This window comes from Notechis scutatus, chromosome 2 (assembly GCF_049901735.1).
Source record: "Notechis scutatus isolate UNSWTSFEM ecotype Mainland chromosome 2, rNotScu1.2, whole genome shotgun sequence".
In the NCBI taxonomy this organism is placed as follows: domain Eukaryota; kingdom Metazoa; phylum Chordata; class Lepidosauria; order Squamata; family Elapidae; genus Notechis; species Notechis scutatus.
In genome coordinates, this window is record NC_142010.1 from 78,843,587 (window position 1) to 78,871,485 (window position 27,899).

A 27,899-nucleotide genomic window follows, 5' to 3' on the forward strand; every position below is an offset into this window, starting at 1 on the left:
CATTTTATGTCGGACCTCTTGTAACCTGGTTAAGGGTTAGGAAAGAAAGACAAGTGCCCTGACCTGTATATATGAAGGGTCTTTGATAGATTCCTACTAATCCTCTACAGTAAACATGATGCTGCCATCATGGAGGTTTGTGGATTAGGAAAAATGATCTCCCTTTTTCTCCCAGAGAAAGGAGTCCTGCTTTGCCCTTGTGAACAGAATTGCATGCAGATTATTAACAAGTGTTTGTACTTCAGATAGAATCTCCACGCCTTGGGTAATAAACTCACATATGTAGAATGGAAACAGTGCTGGCAAGTCAAATATTTCATAGACTGGGAATGTTTCATAATCCTGAACGTTCATATTATTTCCTCTGCTGTTAAAACAGTTTAACAACAATGTAGGCAAGAAGACATAAACTACTACTTAAACTGTGAAACTAGTCTAGGCTTAGAGTGGTGTTTTTTTTTTAAAAAAAAAGAAGCACACTTATTATTTGATGCTTTGCCACTGGCCTTTGCGGCAGTTGTTCTTGTTAAAAAATGCAGGACCACCGACCTTACCTATTGACCACACAAATATACATTATGTTCTATCCTAGGCTTCCCCCAAAAGCACTAAGTAAACTCTGAGTCCCAGCAAAACCTCTTTTATTAAATGAATGTGAATTTATTGCATTCACATTCAGCCAACTGCCTGGCAAACAGTCTAGCAAAGGTATAATTATTAGCTCAGACCTCATCTATCTTGGAAAGCTGCCCGGTAAATATTTCCACACACACTGCTGACAGGAAAGGGCTAGGCACAGAGTCTCTAGGTTACACAGACAGACCTTCATGAAGCTGGAACGAACGAACAATTGTTTCCTGCAAAAGCCCCCTCCCCTTTTTCTGCTCTTTTAATCCTTATGGGAGGGGCTATTCGTTGTCCACCTGTGGCCTTACTCCCACATCGACCCTGAGTTCTTAATTGTTCCTTCCTTTTGGCAGCTCTGTGCATGCACAGGCAGGGAACTGGTTCCAGAAGCTCCCCCACCTCACTGCTGTCTGAGCCCAAAGGCAGCTGATGACTGCCAGCCTGCCCTGGCCCATGTCTGCCTCTGACGCAGAGCCCTTTTCCGAGCCTTCCTCAGCCTCTAGGACTGGCCCAGGTTCCTCCCCAACCACCTCACTGTCCGACTCTGCTGCCAGCTCCGTCAGCCGGCAGCGGCCACAACACATTAATGGCAAAGTTCATGAGTTCAAATTGATATGATTTAATAATTCACTGTCATCTTTAAAAAATGTTTATACTCTCTTGCAATTGGTAAATGCATTTTACTTAGAAGTTGAAAGTTTAATCATTCTTAGCCAAGTTTTATTCTGTGTGTGTCTACGGCTGTATAAATATTTTTGAATGGTAAGAGAAGCAGATTCTGCCATATCTTATGCTTTTTTAAAATTGCTAATTACACCTGTGGTCAAATTTCCAGGTTAGCCAGACCCTTTTTGTTTACAATTGTAAACCATCTGATTTATGTGGTTTTATTTCTCTGAATGTGGCTAAGTTTTGTTTTACTGTTTGTAAAATATGCCATAGTTTGACCACATGAGAGTTATAATTAAGTTTGGCTGTGGTTTTTACTTGATGTCTCAGATGTGGATTTATTTTTGTTTCTGAATTGATCAATGGTCGTAATAAAGTTTACTACTACTACTATTACTACTACTGCTACAGCAGCAAATGTTAGGTAGTTCTTATGAAGTAATGAGAGCTTGGATCTGAAAAATTATACCATGTAAAGATGTTTGACATGGAAAATAACTGTGTATTAAATGATGGTGAACAAGAGCAGTAGACTATTATATTCACCTTCACCTTGTATTTACTAACAATGGTAAAGCAGATGCAGACATTTCAAGATGTGCACACACTGATAGAATATTGCAAAGAATTAATATTTATCCAAATATAGGAGATAGGTTCAGTGGCTGCTGAATGAATGTGAATTGAATAGAAAACTTGAATACAAAGTATGAAGGTGGTATGGTCATATACAGTAAATGACCTAAAAGAATACTGAACTGCAAAACAGGTCAAGAGAAAAGGAGAAACTGAAAAAAAATTGTGGCTAGATAGAATTAGTGAGCTCTTTGGAGAGGTGATAAGTTTCAGGGGAAAAAACACAACAGATGAAGCAGCATATAAATGCTTTGCAAAGACAGAAAGATATAGGGAGGCACAGAGAATAGTGTTAGTGCAGAAATTATTTCTTCTTGTTTGTCTTATCTCATATTACTGTTTCATGTCAGTGCCGTGGATATCAGAAAATCCAGGCAGTTCAAATGGGTATAAAGATTTAGTACAAGCTTAAGCTCTTTACAACTCTGAACTGCTAATGGTCAAAACAAATTAGTGGTAGATATGAGTCAATGGAATTCAAGGTAGGCTGCACTTAGATATCTTGTGAGCACGAAGAGACTCATGACTAATGATGTGTTTGACCCCTCCCTCAGGCTCCTTTGCCTCTTCTCCTACATTTCCTTGACTTAGTATGTCATACTTTTTTTCTGCACTTTGTGTAAAGTTGCTTACCCCAAAAGGGAACAGCATGATGGATATTTATGTAAGGATCCTGGGTAAAAGCCTTTAGAAAACTCTAATTTATGTGATGCCCAGCAGAATTTCTGCCATTCCCAATCTATTTGATCCTTTTTAGAGTACAAATTAGATATACAGAATATTCAGAAAGAAGCTATCTGGAGGAACTGAATTTAACTAGAAGAACTGAGTCAGCACTCTTGGGGGTCAGGAGGTGTGATGGAGTCAGAACATTGATAGATGGGTTTATTTTTTTTACCCTGGTTGCTGTTTATATGCATTGATTCTGGTTGGGGTTTTTTTTTGGTTTTGTTTTATTTTTTGCAATTTTTGAACATTTTGAGCCACTCAGTATCATGAATGGGCAGCTATATACATTGAAATTTGGTCATTTCCATAGAGATTAGACTGGCCCCTACTTTTGACACTTTTCCACAAGGGCCTGAAAACCTGATTCTGCCAACGGGCCTGGGTGGGACGGAGCCCACCAAGTGGTTTGTTTGATTGTGTGTTGTCACCAGGGAAGAGAGGTTTATTGTTTTTTATTCTTTTATATTGGGATTTTATCATTTGTAAGTCTCCGAGTCTCTCAAGAGTGAGTGGGCAGCCATATAAATCTAAATAAAAAAATACATCTATATCTGTATCTGAGTAGCCCCATTGTAAGATATGACGCAAATAAATTTAAGAAATAATAAGTAAATTAGATATAGGCTTGCTGTTTAAAAATAATAGAAAATATGATACCATTCTGTTCCTACCATCATGGAATCTTTTTCTCTAACCAGGGTTTAAATGGAATATTCTTTACGTAAAGATGTATTAGTAAGAAATGGATTAAATAAATCACTTTCTTTTCCTTCACAGGTCCACCAGGAAGAAGAGGAAAGCCTGGACGACGGGGAGAACCAGGTAATTTGCTTGTACTTCTTATAAACTAATGTTGGTAAATTAAATTATATACACAAAGTAAAAGGTGGGAAAAATTTCTTCTAAGAATAATTCTCAATTTATCATCAAAATTAAGCCCCAAATTTATGTTATTATGTGAGAAATTCATGAAGTGAGTTCTGCCACACTTTATGACTTTTCTTGTCATATTTGTTAAGTGAATTGTTGTAGTTATTAAATTAGTAACACAGTTGTTAAGTGAATCCTCATTGACTTTGCGTGTCAGAAGGTCGCAAAAGGGGATCACGTAACCTCAGAACTTTGCAACCATCATACATATGAACCAGTTGTCACGAGCCTGAATTTTGATCACGTGACCATGGGGATGCTCCAATGGTTATAAGTGTGAAAAATGGTGATAAGTCATTTTTTTCAGTGTCTTATAAGTAAGGGCTGTGCTGCTTCTTTCTTTCTCAGCTATTACTTTCCATCTGAAAACTTACATTTCTGAACAGCAGTTGGAAGGAATATCTTCTTCTGATGGCAGATTAGTGTCATTGGATAGTGAATCACTGAGTGGCTAATTAGGAAGGAGATGCAGTCTAGAAAAAAACAGGAAAAATGTTGATCCACTTGGGATATGGCCCCAGGTCATATTACACACATGCACTCACTCACACACAAACACACACACACCACATACTCACTTTTAAGAAAAGGAAGGCACACTCTAGATATTAAAGTAACATGTAGTTTAATTCTGAGATGTACAGGCTCTGTTGCCTGTCTAATATTTGGGCTACTAGGATCTGATACAGACTTTCATGGCTAATCATCACCCTTTTCCCAAAACTTAATCTACATTGTATTAAGCCATAGCTTACTTAATTATGGTTTTTGAATAAATCACAGTTGTTAAGATTCACCCATTGCACAGCCATATGAGCCATGATATATCAATTACAATGACTTGTTTCTTAAAATATGCTAAGCCAAAATTAAAAGCACATTGCATTAAATTGCATGATGTGCAGAAGCAACTAGTGTTTCATGTAGAAAACAATTACTGTAGACCTGAATAAGCAAACTAAAGAGAAATGGAATATTGGAAGGTGAAAAGGGAAAGTGAAAATGATTATTTTTTTGATCAGTGACAGGTTCATATCTTTTTATATATTTTTTTCATTTTGAATCATTCCCATTATCTGCATTAATTTCAGAATAGAATCTTTATTATTCTATTTCTATGCCTTTTCTAAATGTAACCCTTGTTTGGATTAGATTATGATAGTCAAATAATTCAGCAAAAGTTCCAAGCATCATTATCTTAATTCCACTAAGCCTTCCCTAGAGCTTAGTTTCTTGGGCTTAGGAAGACACACCTAATGACTAGGCAAATGGCTAATGTAAAGATGGGAAATGTAGGCAGAGGGAGCAGAAAGGGAGATGTGTGTTGCTATAATAAAGAGGCAAATATGCTTTGGCAGAGATAGAGAAAGAGAAGGTAAGGCTCCGATGCTAAATGTCGTAGCATTGCTCCAAGACCTCAGAAAGATTTAATGGAAAGCAGGTGGACCCTTTTATTTATTTTTTAAATCATTGCAACTTTTCTTATAAGAAAGTACCATCATGCAACAAAAATATTTTGCACTTCTTTCTGTCTAGAATTATTTATCTTCCAATTTCATTAAAACACAAAGAATGAAAGAAAATATGAAAGCTTAAAATTAATGCTTTTTTATAAATGGGAGGGACAGCTAGTGGAAAAGATCTGAGGATGATGTTAGATGAGCTGATGGGTAGAAGAGCTTAATTGTTTTAGCAGCAGGGCTTAAGTAATAGATTTAGGCTTAGATTGGAGAAAGAGATGATGAAAACATAAATCAGAGCATTATCTAAGACAGAAACGCAAGATGTGCAGTCTCATCCCTTATACAGCTCAATGGGAAGTTGTTTGTGGTCTGCAAAAGTTTTGGGTCTCCTAAATCAGGGGTCCCCAACCACCGGTCCGCGGACCGGTACCGGTCCGTGGAACAAGTCCTACGGGCCATCTGTTTATGCTTGAGTTTGAAAAGCTCACGAGCTCATCAACTGGGGCTGGAGCTTTCCGGAGAAAGCCATTTCTACCGCCGCCATCTTGTTTTGATGAAAAAGTGCTTCCGGTGAGCTCACCGGAAGCACTTTTCATCAAAACAAGATGGCGGCGCCCAGCTGATGTCGGTACCGGGCCGCACCATAAAAAAGGTTGGGGATACCGGGCCGTGGCATAAAAAAGGTTGGGGATCACTGTCCTAAATTACTCAACCTGATTACTGCTACCATTACTCCGTGCCTTCCGACTGCTGCTTTGCCCACATAGGACCCACTATATTTCGATTCATTTTCTCTATCTTGCTTTATAGGTCCTTCTTTTTCCTCAAATTTTTGTTGCTGCTCTACTCTTAACAGTTCTTCACTTCTTCTTTCTGGGAGCCACCTGGACCTCTCCACATATTTTCCCACCTTTTGCATTTCCAGTTGTTTTTATAACTTTTTGACTATCCAAACCTTATCCAAGCTTTCCTCACCCATTCATACACTGTCTACAACACCTGCCCACACCTTTCCTCGCCACTTTCTTAGTCAGCCCACTGGCTGTTTCTATTTTTATGTTTAGTAGAAGGGAAATAGTGAGATGTCCCTTTTTTGCTGCCTCTTCTGCTGATAAAAGAAAAAGTGCTACAACTCCTTCCTCTCTTTTTTGGAACAATTAAATATTAAAATATTCCAATATTAATAATAATAATATCCCAATATTAAAAAGGCCATCTAAATGTCTCAGTGTGATCACTCCCTGTCAATTATGAAAAACACTTCCTTTATTTTAAAAAATTCTGCTAGTAAGTTTCTGTATTGTAACATTTCAACTATAAATACTCAAATAGATTATAAAAAATACCAGAAAGTAATATAAATAGAGTAATATATGAATATAAGAAAATATATTAAAATAACACATGAAGCTGAAAAGGAGAGTCGTGCACTTTTCTTTTTTAATATTTTATTGAAAGTTTTAAAACGAGTAAAAACTTATACAAGCTAAAACAGAATAAGAAAGAAAAAAGAAAAAGAAAGACATAAAAGAGGAAACTAAAATAGAAAAACAGAAAAAGGTAGAAGAAAAATAGAAAAATATGGAAAAAAATGACATAACTTCCAATCTTCTTTACAGCAGTTGTAAGTATAATCATAGATAAGTCATTTTTTTCTGTTTTACACAAAAACTTCCTAAGGGGTTTCTAGTCAGCAATAAATATAGATGTTGTTTTTCACTAACCAAGCAGGTTAATTTAACCATCTCAACAAGTTCTATCACCTTTATCAACTAGTCTCCTGTTATAGGTGTTGCAAAATCTTTCCAAAGTCTTTGAGCTTTTCTCGTCTACCAAGTATGATAAAATGACTTTTTCTGTTGTTCACATTCCCAAGACAAAGTTGAAGTGCTTTATGCATTCTAGATAATTTTCTGGTATCACATACCAATGGTACATCATTTTCTAAACGTTCTCTTTAATATAGAACAGTGTAACTTTCAATAACCTTTCAACCACATAATTTCCCATTTTCTTTCTATATTATAATCAAAAAATGTAGTCCATGTTATCATACAATCTTTTCATTTTTTCTTCCATTTCAAATTTCAATAAAAGTGTATGCATTTTTGCAGTCTACTGCTAAATTCTTTTTATCTGTGTTAAATCTTTTTGATAACTATAAATAGGAAAACTGTTGACAACTGTGTTCCTCATCCACCAGTTGTTCTCTAGGTTTATTTAATTTTCCATTCCTCTTGATAGAATTGTAGTATCACACAATTTGTGTTTGCCTATTATCTATAAAATGTTTGCTGCACTGAGAGCCACAAAGATACTTTTGAATACAACCTAGATTTGTATCTACTCTATATTTTTAATATGGCACATCTAACATAGTAATTTTTAAAAATCACATTAACATTGATTTTGTTGTACCAACAATGTCTATGCTATCTAAATCATGTCCTTCTAACTCTAAAAATATTCTATTTCTCAACAACACTCATTCTGTCATATAAATTTAGATATATTGTTTTGCAAGTGTTTAAATGATGCCTCAATTGTCAAAATTGATATTTTCTGAAACAAAAACATCCTTCCAGGCAAAATATTCATTTTTATTACAGAAATACTTCTCAACAACGACAACTGTAATTTCTCCCATCTTAATATATCTTTTTTAAAACTTCATTCCATGTCTTAACCTAGTTTGTTTGAAATAACATGTAGCGCATATTTGTGATGGTAATACACAAATACTTTATTTGCTTATCAATCTGAAAACTCATTTTATTAATCAATTCTGTTTGATCCTATACTTTCATATTTTTGTGGACATCTTTATCTTTTGGTTATTAACCTTAAAATCTGCCATAATCTTTACTCCCACAATTTTCTAATCTTGTCTTATATCTGTGTTCAATATTTCAGTAACTAAAACAAACAGGAGAGAAGGCAATGGGCATCCCTAATTTGTCCCTTTTTGTATCTCACAGGGTTTTGTTAGACATCCCTTGACAATTATTTATGCTTTCTGTGAAGTGTCATGCAGTTTTCAATGTGGACCCAAATATGTCACACAAAACCTATTGTGATAGAACTGTGTCCTGCAATCTAAAACTGTAGAGAAGGCACAAGAATATGTAATTCAACAAAAGATGTAGTAACTGGCTAAAGAAAAAAGAATACATATTGTCACAGCTGTGAGTCTGAACAGCAGGTTGAATGACTATATTTTCTAATAGGTAGGTCAGGTAAAAGAGAGCAGGTATGTTACCGTGATGGCTGGTATTTTCATTTATTTCTTGGGGATTTTTTGGTCTTTCCTGAAATACTTTCCACTAAAAACAATAGGACTAAAAAAAGGATTGAATATTATGACTGATCTTGACAAATATTATTTGAAAGCATCTGAAATTTGGTGCATAGAATAATAATCAGAGCTTTTTCATCAACTCCAAACAATTCTGGTTCATAGTTCAGTTATGAAAAAAATATTTCCACATTAGTATCAAGATTAAATATGGATTTGTGAATTAAACACTATTTTGTTCGACTTTTGACTAAATGTATTCAGCCCTGATTAAGTGGTGTTCATAATTGTAGTGTTCACATTCGTATTTCTTCTGCTTTTTTGAATGCTATCTTTCAGATCTAGTATTACATAGAAATTGTGTTTAAGACAGAACCATACACATGTAATTCACATATTTTAATTCTTTGCCTGAACTAAAAAAATATTGTTCATATGCAGGGTAAAAGACTCTTTGGAACCATATCGCAAACACTGCCAGTATAGGAATAATTATACAGAATTAATTTAATATATATTCTTTTAGAGATGAAGAAAATAAAGAATTGTTTTTGGCAGAAGGCCAGCAGCGTGTATATTTTTTCAACAGAAAGTAAGCTGAAGGGCTTTCTGAAAGAGAAGAATATATAAACATATAAATAAACAAATCCAAAGTCACCCATGCCTTCCAGTTGCATATCAGCTTTGCATTGTTGCTCTCAGAGAATGTTTTATTTGGATAACAGCCTAACCAAAAAAACAGGTTGACCTCAGTATATTAGTTATTCTGAGAATACTCCCCAACCGTTGAGTATTTTTAATCATAATTAGCATGTATTTATGTATGTATGTGTGCATGCATGCATGCATCTATCTATCTATCTTGATAACCTTACCACACAGAAAACCAGGCTCCTACTTTTTCACTACAGTTGATAAATGGGAGCAAATTTTTATTTCCTTTATATGATTGCATCCTCCCTAGAGGTTCTTGTGTGGTTATAACTTCACAGCTTCCAGACAAAGGTTGAGTTAGAGCCCAAACATTCAGCAGTTGTTTTGTTTGGCAGTATCTTTGCTCTGGCTGCTATTGAAATTATGTCTAAATTTATTTATTTATTTATTTCTGTCTGTTTGACTGTCTGTCATTTTGTTTGTTCTAAACAGGAGAACAGCTATACATTGTTGATATGATTTATAATAGTGCCATAGATTTTTTAAAAACTCCTATACTTTTTAAAATTTCTATTAAACAAATGACCAAAGTATTTTTGAAGATGTTATTTCTTGTGTATTTATTCTTAAATTTCGAAGCCCCTTAGGTATAGGCTAACTAAAGAAAAAGAGAGGAAAACAGCCTTAATCTTTTTAGTACGAAGCAATTTGTATCTATCAAATAATTTGGCATTCTCAAAGGAATATCACCTCCCTCTTCTATTCTCTTACATATCCCCAAATTTTCTCCTCTGAGGTTACCTTAGGAGAGGTAAGAGAGATTTCTTGTAACATGAAAAGAATGACCAGCCCTTAGCACAGCTGCTTTCAGAGACAGAAAGAGGCGATAGTCTTGCTAAAGCTATTCATTTCTTGAATAGTCTTGACCATATAAACACTTGCTCATATGAATGTCCAGTTTCCTTTCAATAAATAAAGATTTGCCAGATACAGCTTGGTGCAATGCTGACAGGTAGATTCATTTGGCATCAGTGTGTAGCCCTGTACTGAATCTCCTGTAAAGATCAGCACATAGCTAAGAGAAATGAGCAACAAAGAAGAATCAAAGAAAGATGAAACTATAGCTACAGTATTTATTTTTTTCTGGTAGCAGGAATTATATTTTTCAAAGGCTAGGTTCGGTATTGAATCTGGACTTTTATACAATAAAAATAGGTTGCATACCTAACTAGGAATGGAGGAGTAATGGGGGAAAGTACCTCTGCAATTCTTATACTTTGCCTGAATGCTTTCCTGTTTCATATGAACATGCAACCCTTCATAATTCTGCTACAAAGACAATATAACAAGTAACTAAATCAATTTGATTCCAATTTAGGCAAAAAATTATGTGGGAAAAGAGATAGATATTTTCATTATATTCTTAGGGTTACTGCCCTCAAACAAAGCCAAGATATCATCACATTATTGTTGTTCTTAAGGCACATTTAACTTAAAACAGATAACTGATCTCAGTCTTTTGTTTGGGTCCTTTAACAGTTAGGTTTTTTTCTTCCTTTTCAAGACTTTATATGTGACAATCCAGCATGATATTTTTTAAAAAATAAATGTATACATTTTTCTTTAACATATATGAGTGCTTAATAAACAGTGTATTGTCTGAGTCAATTTACATATACATAATAATAGTAATAATATTCTTTACTTGTATATAATGGTAATATATAATTACTATTGAGGTAATTCCCCATTAGGAGAATGAGTGCACACAGGGAGACGTAGTGAGAGTAATGTTGAATAACACACACACAGCACACAGCTACACTGTATAGTAAAATGTAGGTTTTTACTTCCAGTAAATGGTTAAGCAAACTCCAACAAGCAGTCCAAGTCATACACAGTTATAGCAGTCAGTTTTCAGTCCAGGGATAATCCAATAACAAAGTCGAGTATCAAAAACAGTTCAGTAAAAGACTCACATCAAATCCAAGAATAACGATGATCAATAACAGTCAATAGGGAAATGCAGGAACTGCAAAACTCTCAACAACAGGACTAAACAACCCAGGTTTCTGTCTCCATCTTATGGCCATTTGAGGAACCACACCCAATTACAATTTTAGCATTCCCTTAAAGAGACAGTATTAAAATGTCTATCTTGGTTTATATATTTCCCAACCCAACTGTTAGGTGACTTTTTTCACACCAAATACATTATCATTTGATTTCATATGATTTCACACGTATCCATTCTGTATATTTCTGGCATTAATTTGATTGCTTTATATAATTGATTCCATGTATCAGAAAAGAGTACGCATATACTTTGTGCACTCACAGTGCACAAAGTATAATGAACCAGCCTCTTCTGAATGAGACACCTCTTCAAAATCAATTGCTTTTACAAAGAAACATAACCAAGATTTGTAAGTGACCCCTTTAAGATGATCATATCAATTTCTGTTCCAATGCCATCTCTGTTGCAATATATTAAAGAGGTTTTTTGGTTTGACTAAGCCAAGGTTTAACAGTGCTGACAAAAGACAAGGCCTTTTCTGTAGTGGCACCATCTTGCTGTCTGAGCCTTGTCAAGTCCTGTCACTAGCAGTTTTTAAAAAGCCATAGATATTTAACATTGTAATTTCTAAGTACTTTCCTTGAGCATAAACATCCATTAGAGGCCTAAGAGTATAAATGTTGACAAGGTATAGCAGAAGTAGAAGATCCAGAAAATAAAAGGCTATTAGGTAGGTGAGTGGGTATGTGATTTACCCATCAAAGAAGAAAAAAATAATTTGTGTGATATGCGAAGCTAATGTGAGGTTTTGGTACTTTAGTCTATAGAGAGCCAATTGACAGCTCTCTATGTCTGTAGTTGTTGCTAGTTAATTTGTTCCAATGTTTGGCAGCAAGTTAAAAGCCAGTCATCTGCAGACTCTGCTAGAAAAGAAAGGAGTTTCTATCCCGTCTCTGCTTTTGGATTTATGATCAATTTAAGATTGTTAGTTCTTTTTTTAATCTTATGCTATGTTGCTGAGTGTAATGCGATTATCTTTCAATTGCTGATATATATATAGCTTTCACTTCATTGACTAGCTGGGTGCACTTCATAATAGATGTTTAATTGTGTATACGTCATTATAATTCTAGCATGCAGAAACTTGGGAAGATAAACCAGAACTGTGCCAGCATGTTGATTATTTCCAGCAATGTTGTTACTTTAGAAGATTTCTAAAAAAACAAAATACAAATACAAGATTATCTGTTCAACATTGTCTAACAAATATTAAAGTGGTTAGTCCTATGCACAGTTAAAACTGAAAAAGTTCAGATAGGTCAATGCAAGCTGGAATATTAGCGTAATATTCTAATTTTACACGTAGGGTCCATAAATAATACACATCTCTCAAATAGGTTTGTGTTGGTAGCAACACTATCAAAGAGAAAAAAATGTTAAGCTAAGCCTGTACTATTATTGCCTGAACCCATCTCCTGGGCAAATGAAAAGGAATATGTCTATGTGGGGCATTGATTTACACCATGCTCATGATCATAAATTAAAGTTATAGTAAGACCACTCTTCCCAGATTGCTTCAAAATATAAGACTTATTAACTGGGCACATTGGAAATAGCTTTTAACCATTGGAGTGTCTTTACTTTGGCCTTACATGGGACCTGGTGAGCAATCCACTTGGAAGGGCAAAGGGACAAGAGTACCATCAACCCAGCAGGACTGGGAACTAAGCATCATGCAGGGCACTACTATTCCCCCAGCCATAAAGACAAGCAGAAGCAGATGTGACTTTCATATACTTCATATATGGGAATCCATTTTTAATTAGTAAGCATCCCTTTATTTGCTGATACCATTACAACAACTGATTACATTAGCAACCCAAAAAAGAGAGAGTAGTGAGGAGGAGTGTTTACTTCAGGTAGAAGTTACAAGGCTGCTACTCCCAAACTGTATCTAAGTAAACAGCATAGGCTGTCAGTATTAAAATGTTATTGCTGCTGCTGCTACTATTATGTCAAGTATTCACTATTTTTGAATGCTTTGGTTCTACGAGCCCTATGTCCATCTGCCTGGCTTGCTCCATTCTTAGGAAGTGATTGCTGCTTAATTTAAATTGCCGTGTACCATTCCTCCACACTATTTAACCTTCTTCGTCACTTAATATCAGTTCATGATATGTTGTATGTGCTGGTATCTGCCCATTGAAGTAGTTGTTCATCATTATCCAAACATAGAAAGATATATGAATCAGAAAAATACCCTCTTATAAAAGCATGATTTATATTATAGAGTTGTTTTGGAGTGTGGGGGAGAGAGAGAGAGAGAGAGAGGGAGGGAGGGAGGGAGGGAGGGAGGGAGGAAGGAAGGAAGGAAGGAAGGAAGGAAGGAAGGAAGGAAGGAAGGAAGGAAGTTGATAGATGGATAGATAGACAGATATAATGTTAAGAATGCCTTTGGAGTCAAATCCATCAGATCAGCATCTAATGATATCCAACATCATAATGACAAATAACAGAATCAAGAAGCCAAGTTTATGCTTAGAATAACACTGTATGTAGCACAAAATCAAATATCAAAACAATCAATTCTTTATGAGAAAAGTATTTAAAACAGGTGGATCTTTTGAACCTGATTAAATATCTCTAATGGTACACGGCCTTCAGTTGCACTGAGGTTTGTAACATGTGCTATCATTGAGAAGGTCTTTGTCTCCACAAACGTAATTATAATCCTCTGAAACTAATCCTAAAATATTGGCACTTGATACTGGTGAAGGCGGCACTTCAAATCGTCTAATTCCAAGCCATAGCCACATGTTCCAGCTTCATACAGAACACATGTTTTCTTACAAAGACCAAATATAGCTGTATTTTTTAAAATGAACAAAAACTAAGTAGCCTCTGCATGTAGAACAGTTTTGAAGGTGCATAATATGGACTTTGACAAAAAGTAATTAGTTAAACAGGCTTAAGTGGGGAGGATCAACTTCATAGGATTTTGTTCTGTCTGGCCTGAAAACAGATGTTTGAGATTCAATTTCTCCTAGCCTTCTTCAGTATGGAACATGCTAGTTCCATCCCAGATTTTTCTCAAGAAGGTCAGACTATTTTTCTTTCATCTTCGTGTAAAAACAGAGGAATAGAAATGGTGAATTGTTTATTTTCTTGTAACTTATTTTAAGTAAAGTTAAAGGATGTCTAGTCAAATAATTGTATGATAGCAAATCAGTACACATCTGTTTTTCTCAATACGAACTATTCAGTCTTTTTCATATTTCCTTGCAGATCTTTATTTAGTTACTTTATTCTAGCAAATGCAAAGTTGAAACTTTTTTTTTTAAATGCTGGCTAGAACTGTATTCCAAGGCTACAAATTCTGTGGAAGGAATTTTCATTCTTTCAGTCTTGGTCTCCTTTATATCTACAGGACATAGAACAGGATGGGTTCATAATAGGATTCAAAACTTCATGGCTGCACACATTCTTTCTTCTTCTTCCATCTCTCTTCTTTCTCCTTCTCCTGACTTACATATTTCAGAAGCATATTTTGTAATGATGATTAAACTATGGTTTCCTTTAACAGTTTTGTAAGGTTGAGGATTTTAATTAATTATGTTAATGAGGATATATATGCTGGATGCATCTAAATAAATCAGTTCAAAAATTAGAAAATTCTTTTAGACATCTTTTCTCGAAGAGCCCATGGCAAATGGCTTTCAAAAGGGAGAAAAATAAAACAAAATCTTCTTATGTGATATTTCATGATCAATTCAGTATCTTAAATCTTCATGTGAAATAACCATGAAGCTGCAGCATGATCAACTGCAGTCATATATTTAATCTTTTGCAAACAGTTGCTATTTCTTAGAGGAAATTTTCTTCTTTTAAAATTGGATTAATACAGATTTATGTTTTTCCCTTTCATTCTTAATAAATTGAAAATGTAATCCTTCCTTCCTTCCTTCCTCTTTCAGTGGGTTTAGAGCCATAGCCAAATATGACTTTAAATGTGTTGTTAAATCATTGTTCAAAACAATTGATTCTCCCCATGCAACAACATTGAGCAGAGTGTATGTGCTTCAGGATAAAACTAAAACTAACTTGGATAAAACCTATCAAGATCTAGGAAGTGTGTATACTCTATTGCACTGTCTGCCCTCTAGAACAACAAAGGACATTCATCCATTCAGCTCCCACTCAGATGATATTTGGAAGGTCATTGAAAACTTGACTATTATTCCAAGCCTTGGAGCAGAGTAGTATTTAAATCCCCATACGATTATGTTGTTGTTGTTAAAGAGTCCCTTTTGTGAACTATATCACATTTTTAATGTCACTGTTCTATTATTATTATTATTATTATTATTATTATTATTATTATTATTATTATTATTATTACTACTACTACTACTACTACTGTATGCTGCCTGGGGTCACCTGGAGTCAAACAGGTTTTAAACTGAATAAATTGAATTCAGTAATTGAAAATGTAAAAATATACATAATTAATAAATTAGTAGTAGTATGTATAACTATTTTTCACAGTTGACCTAGGAGTACATTAATGTTTTTAGAGATTAGGAATCTATAAAAATCTCCACATGTTAAAACAGCAAATAATAGTGCCAAAACAAGCTATAAAATACACTTATTTGTAGCATTAATTTCCTTATAGCTAATTACAGTACAAATATACTACAAAAATGCCCCCAGAAAAAACATAGACAGATTGAAAATGGTAGTAACTTTGTTAATTTCCTTATAGCTAATTACAGTACAAATATACTACAAAAATGCCATCAGAAAAAACATAGACAGATTGAAAATGGTAGTAACTTTGTTAAATATTAAATCTCAAAAGTTGGTTTTCTAAATAAAACTATGAACATGTTAATCCCTTTATAATGAACTGCAATGCTATAATTTTCTAAGACTATTCTATTTTCAAATAGTTTCTTCTTAAATCAAGATATATTTGGCATAAAACAGAATAATGTAAATATCTATAATTGTTCCACTGTTCCAAAACCATTTGCAACTAAGTAAAGGAAAGATAATAGATACCTTGTCTAAAACAACTGAGTGAATAGATTGATTTACTGGTAATATTTAAAGAGAGGAAGGTAAGATGATGTAATAAATGTTATTTCTACTCTCTTTTCCAGTCTTTCCATTGAGAAGGTAGTTTAATTCCAACTAGTCTGCATTTGATCTATGATGAAATTCATTACTGCATCCGTTGATCTCATGGGTGGAATCACATCCACACAAAATTTATCTATAGGTTCTCTGCTGTCACATGACCAACAAACTCAAAACATTGATTGCAGTTGTAAATCTTTACCAAAATAACAGGAAGCATGCTATAACCTCAAAATTCTGCATAAAAAACAGGCACAATAGTTTATTTTTGCAAAAGAGTCTGGAGAGGCAAATCTCAAGTTTAGGAAGATTCAAGAATAGGGCAGGATTCACATTAATCCAATGGAAGCATATAGAGTGAATCACAGGTGGGAAATCAGAACAGTATTTGCCATAAGTGCACCAAGAAAAATTCCTTCTGTGTCCAATCACACCTGGACAGTAAAGAATTCTATTCTATTCTATATAAAGAGTCAGTCACCAAAGCCATCTTTTTTGATAGCATTGTTTGATAGTTTCACAAACTGAGTCATGCCTCTTTCTTTCAAGTAGATGGCTTGACTTTCTTTGCTTTACACTTTTAATTTCTCTTGTGTTGCTGAGCTCAAGTTCTGTGATCCTAGGTCCTAGCTCAGGATTGTGCCTAACTTGAATCTGCATCTCCTCAAAAGTGCTCTCTTCATAATTCCTGTGGCACAGTTTGAGGCTTGCTCTGTTTAGGCACTTCAGCTTTAGATCCCGAAGCTTCAGAATGATTGGAAATAGTTTCTCTGATTCACAACTTTTGGCTTCAAAGTGGTTTACTTGAACCTTTACTTTGGGGCAGACTTTCCTGATATATTTTTACTGATATATGAAAGAAAGCTTGCCTTACTAGTAGGTTACATGGTACTTAATACAGTGAATTTGGCTGTGGTTCAGCTCCAGCTAAGCTTTGATTGACTATGTTTCCTCCTACACCAAGAATATCTTGGGTCATCATGTTGATAGGGTTCCACCATCTCCTGAGGTGTGAATTTTTCCAACTATTGACCTATCTCTCATGCTGTCTCTATGGTCATGGGTCTTATTAGGAAGACTTGGTCATAAAATTGCATAAACTGCTCAGGCTTTATTGTCTTTGATGCAGGGGTGGGATTCTACCAGTTCGCACCTAATCATTAGAACCAGTTGTTAACATTCTAAGCAGTTCAGAGAACTGGTTGTTAGAAGAAATTACTGGCCTAATCCTGTAAGGAAGGCAGGAAGGAAACATTCTGGTGTTGCTTACAGAAACTGCCTCTCCATTAACCCTTATTACATTCTTGGCAGGACTAGACTTCCTGTCTCTGGTACTACTCTGGAGTTTTCCCCCCCTCCTTTGCTGGTACTTTGCTTGTGTGGAGTGACCATTCAAAGTTACAATGGCACTGAAAAAAGTGACTTATGACCATTTTTCACACTTACAACTGTTGCAGCATCCCCACAGTCATGAGAGGCCAGGCGAGGAGATGCGTGCCTCGATGTGAGTGATATTGAGTTGGCCACACCCAGCCAATAACATGACTACCAAACCATGTCCACCCAGTCACATGACCACCAAGCCATGCCCACCACCTAAGCCACGCCCACAGAACCAGTTGTTAAAAATTTGAATCCCACCCCTACTTTCATGGTGTTTGGCTCTTACATATGCCAGGTAGATATCCTTTTCATTTTGCAAGAAAAGATCTGATAGGAATCAAGCACCTTCCATCGTAAAGTCCTGAAGTTCCTTTGCCACTTTCCAGTATTTAAATATTAATTTGCAAATATTCATTGTTGATAATGATTAATTGCAGAGCTGTCTAGCTCAAAAAAATAACACATGGCAATTTACGTAAACAAAATAAAATTAAATGCTTTGGGCACATGATAGGATGGTGCTGGCTGGCTGCAATAAGACAAGATGGTGAGTTCCAAATTAATAATACTGTTTGCAAAACTAAATTCCTCAGGGGAAAAGATATTTTCTGGAAACCAAACTGAAGTACAGAATAATGGTTGAAAGTTGAGTATCCAGTTTTATAATCTGTATAGAGAGTTAGAGACAATTCCTTGATGCATGCTTTTCTCGAATAACTCAAAATAGGCTAGCAATGTCTTGGTATTTAAAGAAAGTTCTCTTGACATATTTTTATATAAAATGTATTATTTATTTTTCAATTTTGTATTTATTGAACAAATGCTGCTGGAAGCTTCCTAATAAATGTATTCAATAGAGTATTTTCCATAACTCTAGATAGAATGACCCTTCCCCACATCTAGATTCTGTGAATCTAAGTGGAGTTTTACTTTTTACTCAATCAGTCCCAGTCCTGTCCAAATTCATGTTTTCAAAATTGCCTATATTTGCCTTAGTCCATTTTTATATATATACATGTATATGTATATGTATATGTATATGTATATGTATATGTATATGTATATGTATATGTATATGTATATGTATATGTATGGTATTCAGATTGGTTCGGGTATTTTCCCACGTCATTGTAGTTGTGCTTTTAAAGTTGTAGCAACGTTTCGGCAGAATCTCATCTGCCATCATCAGGCTTCTGTGTTGTGTTCATCTGTGAGTCAGACTTTTACAGTGGTTTCAGTTTTAAATATAGAGCTAGCCTTCTGCTGTGCCAGAATGGTTTTTTCTTCATCCTGATTGGTTGGGAGTCTTGGTCTGTGTTTATTGGTCTTGGAGTTTGCTGTGTTCTGCTTGATTGGTGTTTCTAATATCTTCTGTCTGTTTTGTGGCTTTTTTGTGTCTTGATTGGCTGGCAACATTGTGTTCCTGTATTGGAGGCTTTTAGTGCAGCTTGGCTCTGGGTAAATGGACGGCTATCATTTGTTAGGAAGCTAGGTTTCATCTGGGTGCCTGGTTGGGGTGTGTTTGAGCTGGAGGTATCAGGGGGGATCTGTTTGTGCCCAGGTGTTTGCCTGGCTAGTGGTGTGGAGATTTTTTTGTTTGTGAGTGCAGGCTTCCAAATAATTGACAGTCTGGTGGAATCATCTCTTCTATTCATGCTTTCAGGACTTTTTTCAATCTCTATGACCTCCCTGATAGATAGATAGATAGATAGATAGATAGATAGATAGATAGATAGATAGATAGATAGATAGATAGATAGATAGATAGATAGATAGATAGATATAGATAGATTTTCACGGGTACAGGTATGTAGGTCTAGGTGTGTTCAGGTCTTTTCCCATGTAAGATAAAAAGTATCTTGGCAACGTTTTGGCGAGATCCCACTCGCCATCCTCAGGCTGGGGTGCTTTTGGCTTCGTGCCAGTGCAAGCAGTGTGTGATCAGAGCTGCCGTCTCTCTATAAATACTGGTGGGGGGGCTGGTGTGCTGGGCTGGTTGGCTGCACTGCTGCCTCTTGATTGGTTGATGGAGTTGATGTTGGTATAATGGGCTGTGTGATGGCCTTGTGAGTTTTGTTGTGGAGATATCCTGGATCTTGTGCTGTAATCTCCTGGGTCGTTTGTTTTGTAGTGATCTTTTTCCATTAGCCTCTTGTGTTTTAACGGCTTGGGCAATGGGTTGTGTGATGGGCTTGCAAGTTCTTTTGTTGTGGTATCCTGGGTCCTGCGTTGTGCTGTAATCTCCTGGGTCGTTTGTGTTTTGATCTCTTTTCCATTAGCCTCCTGTGTAGTAATGGCTTGGGTAATGGGTTGTGTGATGACCTTGTGTGACTTATTGCTGTGGTATCCTTGGTCTTGTGCTGTAATATCCTGGGTCATTTGCTGTGTTGCAACTTCTTGAGTTCTTGTGGTGTAATTTCCTGAGTTTTCAGGACTCAGGCTCTGAATCTGATTCTGAAGAAGCTGCTCCAGCTGCTCCAGCTGTTCCTGTGGAACGTCAGCTTCAGGAGAGCCAAAGTCAAGAATTACACAAGACTGAACTAAAGGAGGCACCATCTGAACAGGAGGAACAGTCAGATGAGGATTATGTAAGCCCACTCAGTCCTCACATCCCTCAAGTAGAGAAGAGAGCAGAGCAGAGATGTTCTATGAGGCTCCTTGCCAAGCAAGGGAATAAACTTCTTGGTTAAAGACAGGAGGCACCATCTGAACAGGAGGAACAGTCAGATGAGGATTATGTAAGCCCACTCAGTCCTCACATCCCTCAAGTAGAGAAGAATAAACTTCTTGGTTAAAGACAGGCCCTGCAGCCTGATTTAAGAGGTAGCCCTGACCATGATCCCTCATTAGAAGCAACTGGCTGATCTCCTGCTCTAGTGGGCCATTCCTGTAATTCTGTTTATGATTCCTGAAATCCTGACCTTTGGACTGGCTGGCAAATCTGATTTGAGTCTCTGAACTTTGGACTGGATTTTGACAGTTCCTCTGTATGTTCCTGTTAAAAGTAAAACCACTCAGGCAAGTGTCCGTTTTTCAGAGACTCTTTTTTTCCCCTTTCCTTGTCTGTTGTTATCTCTTCAGCCTTGAGTAAATTGCTGATCCCCATAGTAACTGTATTTGAATGTGTAATTAAACCTGAAGCAAGACAGGGGCTAGCTTTTCATACAAGGATTTACAGACCACTGAGTTGTGGCGTTGCATCATCAGAACATGATCATACTAAAATATTGGAATGTGCTGAAATGAGTAGATTGACATTTGAAATTAGAGAACAAGAGGATAAACAATTTTATAAAATTTGGGATCTTTTCTATCAATGGTTAGACAATAAAATACAGTAATGAAATATGTAGACTTTTAGAAAATAATAAGTATATAAAGATGTACTTCTTTCTTATTATATATACACAATGATTTTAGGATAGATTTGGGATGATAATCTGAACTGTTATAAAATAAACTAAGTAAATTATGATTATCTTGTAAAACATGAATGAATAAAAGTATAGTCAAATGATTGATTAATAATGATACTAAGGTATTTAATTTTTGATTGAAAATATGAGATTATATGCAATGTAATTGTAATTGAAGACTACGAAATGGAAGCACAAAACAATTTGTAAACCAACCGGCACACTGTATGTACACATATGGAAGATAGCTTGACGTTTTTATGTTTTGTTTGTTTGTATTTGTTTTTTAAAACCAATAAAAAAAAAATTTTTTTTAAAGAACATGATCATACCAGAGGCCGTAATGAAATCATAGGATTTCATAATCTATTATTACTATCATTATTTATATTTTCAGGTTGGTAATATATTGTTTCAGTTGTTTTTCAAGAATTAAAGCAGCTTTAAAACAGATTTAGTGTTTCAAGATAGTTGCAAAAACAAGACAACATGCGTTTCATTTTATATTGTTTTCCAGGGAGTTCAGTTTTTCCTTAATTTTTCCCACATTTTCCCATATTTAATCCTTCTGGAATTAATCATATAGGAAACGAAGCATGAAGAAGCTTTTAAAAGAGTGTAAAATGCCTTTTTAAATAAGAGTAAAACATGGATTTGTTAGTCTCTTCAGACCAAATGCTCACCTCTGTTGTTTGCATAGTCTTTCCAAAGGTCTAGAAGATTTGGAGAGATCAAAAATCATTGTAACGAAGTGGACGGTTTACAAACTACGATGTTTTGTGAACATCAATGTTTAAGAGTATTTTTCTGTAAGAAATTAATATGACTAGACTCTCTGGAAACATTATGAAAGGGAAAATGTTGGAACACTAAATATTCAATTTATTTTGCATGACTAAGAGCCGATTTAGGTATCTTAAAAAAAAATTCTGTTAAATCTGTAAGTCTACTATTTGAAACTCCAAGTACAGAGCCATAGGAATGAGCATGATTGTGCATCTAATCTAATCTGTAATCCTAAGAGTATAGACATCAAAGGGTCAGAAAGGTCATTAAGGCCACCGAGTACAACCTCTTGCTCAATGTAAGAATCCAAATGACAGTGTATCTGACAGATGGTTGGCTAAGACCTTGCACATATTTAGAAAAGAAGAGCTTGCACCATTCTAGGCAATTGATTCCACAGCCAAATGGCTCTTACAGTTGAAAAGTTTTCCTCTGATGTCTAGTTTGAATCTTTCTTCCCATTATCTGAATTCATAATTTCTCCCCTTGTATTCTAGAATGATGGAAAACAGGTCTCCACCACCTTTCAGATATTTGATCAGTGCTACCGTAGTCTTCTTTTTCTCTTTTTTAAAATAATTTTTATTCTAGAAAAAACATTTATTTGACATACATTTAAAACAGAAAAATCAACACACACACACACACACACACACACACACACACACATATGGTATTCAGCTTTGTTTGTGTATTTTCCCACGTCATTGTAGTTGTGCTTTTAAAGTTGTAGCAACGTTTCAGCAGAATCTCATCTGCCATCATCAGGCTTCTGTATTGTGTTCGTCTGTGAGTCAGACTTTCACAGCCATTTCAGTTTTAAATTTAGGGCTACCCTACTGCTGGGGCTAGCCTACTTCTGGCACAGCAGTAGGCTAGCCCTAAATTTAAAACTGAAATGGCTGTGAAAGTCTGACTCACAGATGAACATAATACAGAAGCCTGATGATGGCAGATGAGATTCTGCTGCTGAAAGCACACTATAATGATGGAAATACCTGAACAAAGCTGAATACCACAAATACACGAAAACTTGAGAAAACACACACACACACACACACACACACACACACACACACACACACACATATATATATATATATATATATATATATATATATATATATATATATATATATATATATATATATATATATATATATATATGTGGTATTCAGCTTTGTTAGTATTTTCCCACGTTATTATAGTTGTGCTTTTAAAGTTGTAGCAACGTTTCGGCAGAATCTCATCTGCCATCATCAGGCTTCTGTATTGGTGTGTGTGTGTGTGTGTGTGTACACACACACACACACACAGAGAGAGACATACATATACATATATACATTTTACAGCATATATTGAGCAATGGTTAATTTTTTTTCTTTATGTTTATCATTGACGAGATCTGCCTTGTTACAATAACTCCTTCGTTCTTTTAATGCTTTAATTTCTCTATATAGTTTGTGATTAAATGCACATCTTCTGCCATTTCCATAACTTATCCAAATATCAAATATTACCTTTTCTTTAACCACTCATACCAAATGTTCCATATTTCATAATAGTCTTGTTTATTTTTTAACAGTTTGGTCAGGCTATCCATCTCAGCACATTCATGTATTTTTTAAATTACCATATCCTCTGAAGGAATGGAAGACAGTTTCCAGTTTTGTGCATATGTTATTCTAGCCACAGTTATGATATGCAAAATTAAATATTGATATATTTTTTTCTCCATGTTTGAATCTATCATACTTAGCAGAAAGGTTTCAGGTTCAAGTTTTAAATTTTGTTTTGTTATATTTAAAATCCAATTTCTAATATTTCTCCAAAATTTCTGAGCACATGGGCAAGTCCACCACATGTGAAAATATGTTCCTGGTGCGTAGTTACATTTCCAACAATTGGGTGGTAGGTTGGGGAACATCTTAGCCAGTCTCGCAGGAGGTAGGTGCCAGCGATGAACCATTTTATATAAGTTTTCTTTATACGAGACTGACATGGTTAATTTGTAATTTGTTTGCCAAATGTGTTCCCACTTATCTAATTCAATACTACGACCCATGTTTTTAGCCCAAATTATCATAGATTCTGTAACTGTTTCTTCTTTTAATTTGTAGTCCAAAATATATTTATATGTTTTACTAATTGTTTTCTTTTCCTCTCCTAGCCATATTTTATCTAATTCTTGTGGAATCATATTAAAGCCAAATTGTTCTCTATCTTTTTTATAATGGGTTTGTATTTGTGCAAAGGGTCACCATGCTATCTCCTTTCCTTGAATTTGTATTTGGTTCCTATTTTTAAGCTCTCCAGTGTCATAATAAATCTTTATACCAAACAATATTTTCATAATCCAATACATTTGGATGTGTAACTGCTTCCAATGTAGATAGCCACAATGGAACCTTTGGGTAGTGGTTTTTTTAATCTTTCCCCAGACATTAAACAACACATTTCTTACATGGTGCCTTTGGAAATATGAACATTGTTTAGATTTTCCACCCCACATGAAGGCATGTCAGCCAAGTTGGAGATCAAAACCCTCTAATACAGTGATCCCCAACCTTTTTTACGCGCGCCCAGTACCGGCATCAGCTGGGCGCTGCGGCCGGTACTCAGCATCAGCTGGGCGCCGCCATCTTTTTGATGAAAAGTGCTTCCGGTGAGCTTTCTACCGGAAAAGCTCACCGGAATCGCTGGCACCGCCATCTTTTTTGATGAAAACGCGCTTCCCAGTGAGCTTTCTACCCAAAAAGCTCACGAGAAGCGCTAAGCGCCGCCATCTTTTTTGATGAAACGTGCTCGTGAGCTTTCTACCGGAAAAGCTCACCGGGCACTTTTCATCAAAAGATGGCGCCCAGCAAGCCAGCGGCCCGGTAGGACTTGTTCAGCGGACCGCACCGGTCCGTGGACCGGTGGTTGGGGACCCCTGCTCTAATACTAATAACCTTCTATTTTCTAATTTAACCCAATCCTTAAGCCAGTTTACTATAGCAGCATCATAATCTAATTCAAAATCTGGAAGGCCAAATCCTCCTTTTTTCTTGGCATCCTGTAATAATTTATATTTCACTCTGGGTTTTTTCCTCTGCCATATAAATTTAGATATACATTTGTTTAATTCTACAAAAAAAATATTTTCCAACTTGACTGGCATTGTCTGAAACAAGAACAACAATTTTGGCAAAATATTCATTTTTACTATCGAAATACGTCCCAATAGCGATAACTGCAATTTGACCCAATTATCTAAATCTTTAACTATTTGTGCTATTAACTTATCATAGTTATCTTTTTTAATGAATGAACTTCTAGCAGTCAACCAGATCCCTAAGTATTTTACTTTATTTACCACCTGCATACCTAATTTATTTATTTATAAAATTTATTTCCTTCTGCTCCTTTGTACAGTTTTTTGTTAACACGTTTGTTTTTTCTTTGTTAATTTTTAACCCTGCCACTTTTCCGTATTCTTCTATTTCTCTTAGTAGTATAGGGCTTGCTTCTAAGGGTTCTTCTGATATAAATACCATATCATCAGCGAATGCCTAGAGTTTATATTCCTCTTTTTTAATTTTTAGTCGTCTAATCTCTTGGTTTTGCCTAATTTGTACTAAAAGAGTCTCTTCTGCCAATATATACAATGGAGGAGCTCGGGGCAACCTTGTCTTACTCCCTTATTTATCTTTATGGTATCTGTATTTTCTCCATTTATTAATATTTTTGCAGTTTGCATGTTATAAATTGTCTTAATGAATCCTATAAAATTTTCACCAAATTTCATGCCTATCGGTTGTTGAATAAGAAAGTTCCAATTCAGGTTTTCAAATGCCTTCTGGGCATCTAAAAATATCAATGCCATTGTCTTGGTTGTATATACTTCATAATATTCCCAATATATCCATAATGGTTCTTGTATTTGTTTTTATTTGCCTATTGGGGAGGAAGCCATTCTGATCAGTGTGGATAATTCTACTTAATACTCTCTTTAATCTTTCCGCCAATTCTTTTCTCAAACCCTTCATTGTCTGTTTCATAAAATTTCATTTTGGTTCATTGGTTTAGCCTCAAGTGTTCTTCGCTGAACCTGTTTCACTTAGTCCAAATCCTCCTTAAAACATGGCAACTAGAACAGACCACAATACTCAAGAGGAGCTCTATGCAATACGGGAAAAACCAAAGAATTGGTTCCTCCTATTTGGAAACTATATTCTGTTGATGGAGCCCAACATCTGCTTTTCTTGCAGACTTATCCTACTGTGGAGTCCTGTTCAGTTTGAAGTCTCAATACATTTGTTTCTGCATGATCCAAATGTTTGATCTTTCACATATAGCATGATGGTCCAGAATAGATTCTGACTGTAGTTCTCTATGCAAAGGGCAAAAAGAGTGTCACAGCACAAGCTCCTCCCCTTTTCTATATATGCCATGATATTGTAAGCTTGTCTGAAAGGTGCCAAACTTTCAACATGATGGAATAGTGCTGCTTTTATCACTCTGATGAAAGCAGCAAGTTCCTGTGGGTGCCACTTCATATATAAACTTAGGAAATAGTGAGAGCAATTGAACACCGTGGAATCTATTTCTGATGAGACATTCTAAGACCGTAACACGATAATGAAAAATAATATCATTGCCTTTAAACTCCACAGAAAAAGCCCAGGCAGCAGTTCATATTCAGGGATTGTTGAAAACAGTAATGTATCAGTAACTGAACAAATACAGAAGGCAGAGAATCAGAATAAATGCCAGGTTTGTTTAATGGGGACATGAATAATCATCAATCAATCCAAATTGTAAGTGTTGTTTTCTGGATTATTTCTATATTCTTGGGAGGCAGAAGTAAATTGTCAATGAATTGATGATAATATCTATTTAGGGGAAAGAACAACAGTTTAAAAAAATTTTTTTAAATCTCTCCATTATAGTATTAACTTGGTAAATGATAGTCGGGAAGAGTCAACCATGGTATAATGTTAGATTAAGGCTGGGGAAGCCCAAAGTCATGTCTATCTTTAGTCACAGAAGCTCCTGGGTGACTTTGGGACACTCAATCTCTCAGCCCAGCCTCCATCATAGGTTGTTGTTCGTAGAAAAATAGAAGTAGAGTATACCACCTTAAAATCTTAAAAAGTAGGATATAAATCTAATGCATGAAAGTAAATAAAATGTAATCATGTGTTAAATGATGCACTTTGAATCATCAAATACTTCTAATTTTACATTAGTGCTGATGGTATCTGAGCTATCAGTGGTTCTTGAGAGAATATCTTAATGTACGTTATTGTTTTAAAATGAAGATAAGTTCAGCATTGGAGATCCTTAATAAAGATATAAAAAATAAAGTAGTATTTTAATATCTTTATGGTGCAATTACACATGTGTAGTCCTGGCCACAATATTCCCAAAGTTGCCTTACTGATGAAAGAAGTACATAAAAAGGCAATCAGCTTTATTAAAGAGTGGAATAACTTTCTTTGAAGGAAAGATCACAGTATTTGGAAATGTTAGTTAAAAACATTGGGAGATGAATAAAATTATACACATTATGTAGAAAGAAGATAGAAAGAAAAACAATCTTCTCTTTTCTCCCTGTATATTCCATAAAATTCAGTAGTTTAAAAAGTATTTCAATTTACTGTGCCCAATTAATCTGTACAATTCACTGTCTCAAAATACAGTGATTGTCACCAGCTACACTTGTCTCTTATTGAAAAATTAAAAATGCCTCTCTCCTATAAGCACACACTCTTTTTCTTCCAGGCTTTGCTCTTCCCTCTGGAAGGGGAGAAATGCCAGGATCTAGGAGGCTGGCATTTGGATTCCTGGGGAATTTTTTATTTTTTGCTAAAGTAACAGACTCTTGAAGACCTACCTGCTAAAGCAGTTCTCCAGATCACCGTAGTGTGATTAAGGGGAAAGATTTTGAGTCTCTTTCTCACACTTTCCCATTCCCCTGGGTTGACATTTCTCTTTTATGATGGTTCTGTTCTCTCTCCATATTCCAAGATCCTGCTAGAAGTTCTACAATAGGAACTGAGATGAAAGAAACAGAGAAGAGAGAATGATGGAGTTCCTCTAATCTGTAAACATAAAGCATCCTATTTAAGGACCCTTCTTCTTGGCAATATCACTGGCCATCAGTTGTA

At 35.5% G+C, this 27,899-nt stretch overlaps 1 protein-coding gene across 1 annotated transcript in view; it reads left to right on the forward strand.

The window, feature by feature from the left end:
- COL23A1 (collagen type XXIII alpha 1 chain) overlaps positions 1 to 27,899 on the forward strand; it is a 307,738-nt gene that overhangs the window by 178,741 nt on the left and 101,098 nt on the right. The window contains exon 3 of the mRNA XM_087955257.1: positions 3,439 to 3,483. Coding sequence (XP_087811383.1) covers positions 3,439 to 3,483 — 45 coding nt within the window. The remainder of the gene's footprint in view (positions 1 to 3,438; positions 3,484 to 27,899) is intronic.